Raw genomic sequence first — 2,810 nt, forward strand, 5'->3', positions numbered from 1 at the left:
AGGAAGGGAGGGTGAATGGGTGGGGTGGGGGGCGATGTTGCGTGTGGAGGGGGGGACGGCAGGTGGCGGTGTGGTGTGTAGCGTGAGGGGATAGCCATGGCGGGGCAGGAGGCAAAGGGCCGGCCACCCCCCCGGCATCGCGGCGCCACGCCCCGCCGCCTCCACCGCCTCCACACGCCGCCAAGGGCCCCACCCCACCTCGTTGTAGATCTCCATCATGGAGAGGCGCAGCAAAAACTCCTTGCCGGGGGTGCGCGTGATGGTGCGGAACACCTCGGCGATGGCGTGCGGCACGATGCCCGGCACCTGCTCCGTCCCCATCATCGTGTGCGTCTTGCCGCTGCTCGTCACGCCGTCTGCGCAGCGGCGGCGAGGGAGGCGGGGAGGCGACGGCGCGGTCGGCGGCTGCGGCGGCGGCGCGGTGCACCTGCCGCGCGCCCGCTGAGCCGCCGCCCAGCCGCCCAGCGAGCTGCGGCGGCCCCTCCCCACCACCACCACCGCAGCTGCTGCGGCAGGACGCAGCGCGGGCAGCACAAACGGGGCAGCGGGCGGGCGCGGCGCACATGCAAAGATGGTTCCGTTGATGCCGTCCAGCGCCGACTGCACGATGGGGGAGGCCACGGTCTTGTACACGGCTCGGTTGTCGGTCAGCGGCTCAAACACGTGGTCGTACAGGAACTTGACCTGTGGGGAGGGAGGGAGGGAGGCGGGCGGGCGCCGCGCTGGTGTTCCTCGTTCCGCGGCTCGGCTGCGTGCGCCTGGGTGGCACATGCACGTGCGGTTGCAGGGGCCCGAGCAAGGGAGCCAGGCGGGCGGCGCATGGGAACAGCAGCGGGTGCGGCGCAGCGCGGCTGTCTGCGCCTGCCCGCCGCGGGCTGTGCGGCATGCGGCTGCCCGCCGCGGGCTGGTGGCGACGGAGGTGCCGCACCTTCATGCCCACATCCTCCAGGATGCCCACCGCGTTGCCGTGGCACTCCCACACCTCATGGTCTCCCCGGGCACGCTCCCTGTCACTGCAGCTCGCAATAAGAGGCGCGGGCAGGCAAGGAAAGAGAGAGGGGCGGTTGGCGGCGGCGTGCCCACGCCGTGCGTTGCATGTCCCCCAGCCTACTGCCGCGTTTACTGTCTGTGCTGCAGGCGTAAGCTTCCCTGCAGCCTGTCAGCCACGGCAGGCAATGAAGCGCAGCTCCAGGCAGCCTGCCCAGAGGCGGTCGCCTGCTGCAAGGGCGGCGGCGGGCCGCACCTGAGCGGCCTGAACCTCACGGCCACATACACTTTGTTCTTCTGCGTGCCGTTTATGCCATCGTACATAGCCAGGGGGGCCTGGGACTCCGCCATGGTGCTGCTTTTGCCCGCGGCTGGTGCCCCTGCTGCCAACCACCGGTTGCCCAGGTGCCCGGCACTGCTGGCTGTCCTCCAGATCCTTCCACGGTCTATTACGGGTCGGCAGGGACCTCCGCCAAGCCGCAGGCGCCCAGGCAGGCGCGAACAACTACGCGGCGCGTGCTCTCGTCCCCTCCAGCGCCCCTGTACAGATATGTGGGGAGGGGGATACTGCTGGAGCACTTCTGGAACGGCCGGAGCCCTTGCAAGCACCCCAGAGACCCGCTTTAGCGCCTCCGCAGTACAGTTTCCCCCCCGCCACATCCCCTGTTTTGGGCCCTCATGCACTGTGCAAGACCCCTGTCCAGTGTCCTGTACGCCTGAGCGCTGCTCCGAGCGGCAGGCAGGGCAGTTCAGCTCCTGCGAGTGTGCGGCTGGCGGCTGAGGCACTGCAGCTGTGCAGGGAAACAGGCGGCACGCTTGTGTTGGGGTAGAACAGCATGGATCCCACAACAGAGCGCAAGTATGTGCGCCAAATCGTGCGGCAGGTGCACCCCGACCTCTTCTCCGCCTATCCCTATGAGCGGGCCAAGAACTCGGAGGCGCTGAAGGTGGGCACACCTTCCAGAAGGCGGTAGAGCCACACGCAGGCGGCGGTGGGGGCCGGGCAACACATGCGACGGCGGCGGGAGACCCACACACCCTGCTGGGGCGGCGGCAAACACACCAGCCGCATGCAGCCCAGCCTGCCGTGGCCTCCTCGTCATCACAGGCCTCCCATGCCCTCAGCCTGCCTGCCTGACACTGACAGCACTGCTCCCCACCCACCCCCGCAGGCCCTCAACGTATATGCCGACCAGCTGTCGCAGGGGCTGCGCCCGCAGGCGGCGAAGCTCACCTTTTTCGTGCGGCAGGAGTCGGAGGACGAAGCCCTGGGCCAGGTGAGGCGGCAGTGGGGCGTGGCGGCCGCACCGGGGGACCGCCTTTGCGCAGCGGGCAGCCCAGCAGCCGCGGGTACACAGGTGCCATCGGCCGGGGCCGGCGGCGCACGAGCCAGCCGCCGGCGCCCCCACCGCTGCTGCTGCTGCTGCTGCTGCCGCCCCTGGCTGCGCAGATATCTGCGGAGCTGCCCTCCTACGGCTCCCTGGGTCCCCTCTTCTTCGCCTTCGGCCTGATCAGCGAGGAGGAGCTGAAGCAGGGCGCCGGCGCAGTCAGCAGTGCGTGGGAAGGGGCGGCGGCGACGCGCTTGGCGCTGCCGTGCCGTGCCGTGCCGTGCTCGCCCCTGCCTCCCTGCCTGCTCCTGTGCCCCCCATGGGGACCACCGCACGCAACCCGCGCGTCTGCCTGCCGCCGTGCCTTGCACTTGTGCTGGTGGCGTCCCCCCCCACACCACACACACACACACCACACCACCCCGCAGGCGCCGACGACCGCGACCTGGCCGCCTGGCTGCGCGAGACTGTGGACGAGGCTGTGCGCACCGCGGA

At 70.4% G+C, this 2,810-nt stretch overlaps 2 protein-coding genes across 2 annotated transcripts in view; one reads left to right on the top strand and one right to left on the bottom strand.

Moving 5' to 3' along the window:
* CHLNCDRAFT_10695 (hypothetical protein) overlaps nucleotides 1-693 on the bottom strand; it is a gene marked incomplete at both ends in the record, with an annotated part of 2,085 nt that extends 1,392 nt beyond the window's left edge. Inside the window, 2 exons of the mRNA XM_005847794.1 lie at nucleotides 166-356; nucleotides 564-693. Of these exons, the coding sequence (XP_005847856.1) occupies nucleotides 166-356; nucleotides 564-693 (321 nt within the window). The remainder of the gene's footprint in view (nucleotides 1-165; nucleotides 357-563) is intronic.
* Nucleotides 694-1,823: 1,130 nt separating this feature from the next.
* Nucleotides 1,824-2,810, top strand: part of CHLNCDRAFT_52409 (hypothetical protein) — a gene marked incomplete at both ends in the record, with an annotated part of 3,734 nt that continues 2,747 nt past the window's right edge. Inside the window, 4 exons of the mRNA XM_005847626.1 lie at nucleotides 1,824-1,934; nucleotides 2,160-2,264; nucleotides 2,438-2,540; nucleotides 2,744-2,796. Of these exons, the coding sequence (XP_005847688.1) occupies nucleotides 1,824-1,934; nucleotides 2,160-2,264; nucleotides 2,438-2,540; nucleotides 2,744-2,796 (372 nt within the window). The remainder of the gene's footprint in view (nucleotides 1,935-2,159; nucleotides 2,265-2,437; nucleotides 2,541-2,743; nucleotides 2,797-2,810) is intronic.

This window comes from Chlorella variabilis, assembly GCF_000147415.1.
Source record: "Chlorella variabilis unplaced genomic scaffold CHLNCscaffold_10, whole genome shotgun sequence".
NCBI lineage: Eukaryota > Viridiplantae > Chlorophyta > Trebouxiophyceae > Chlorellales > Chlorellaceae > Chlorella > Chlorella variabilis.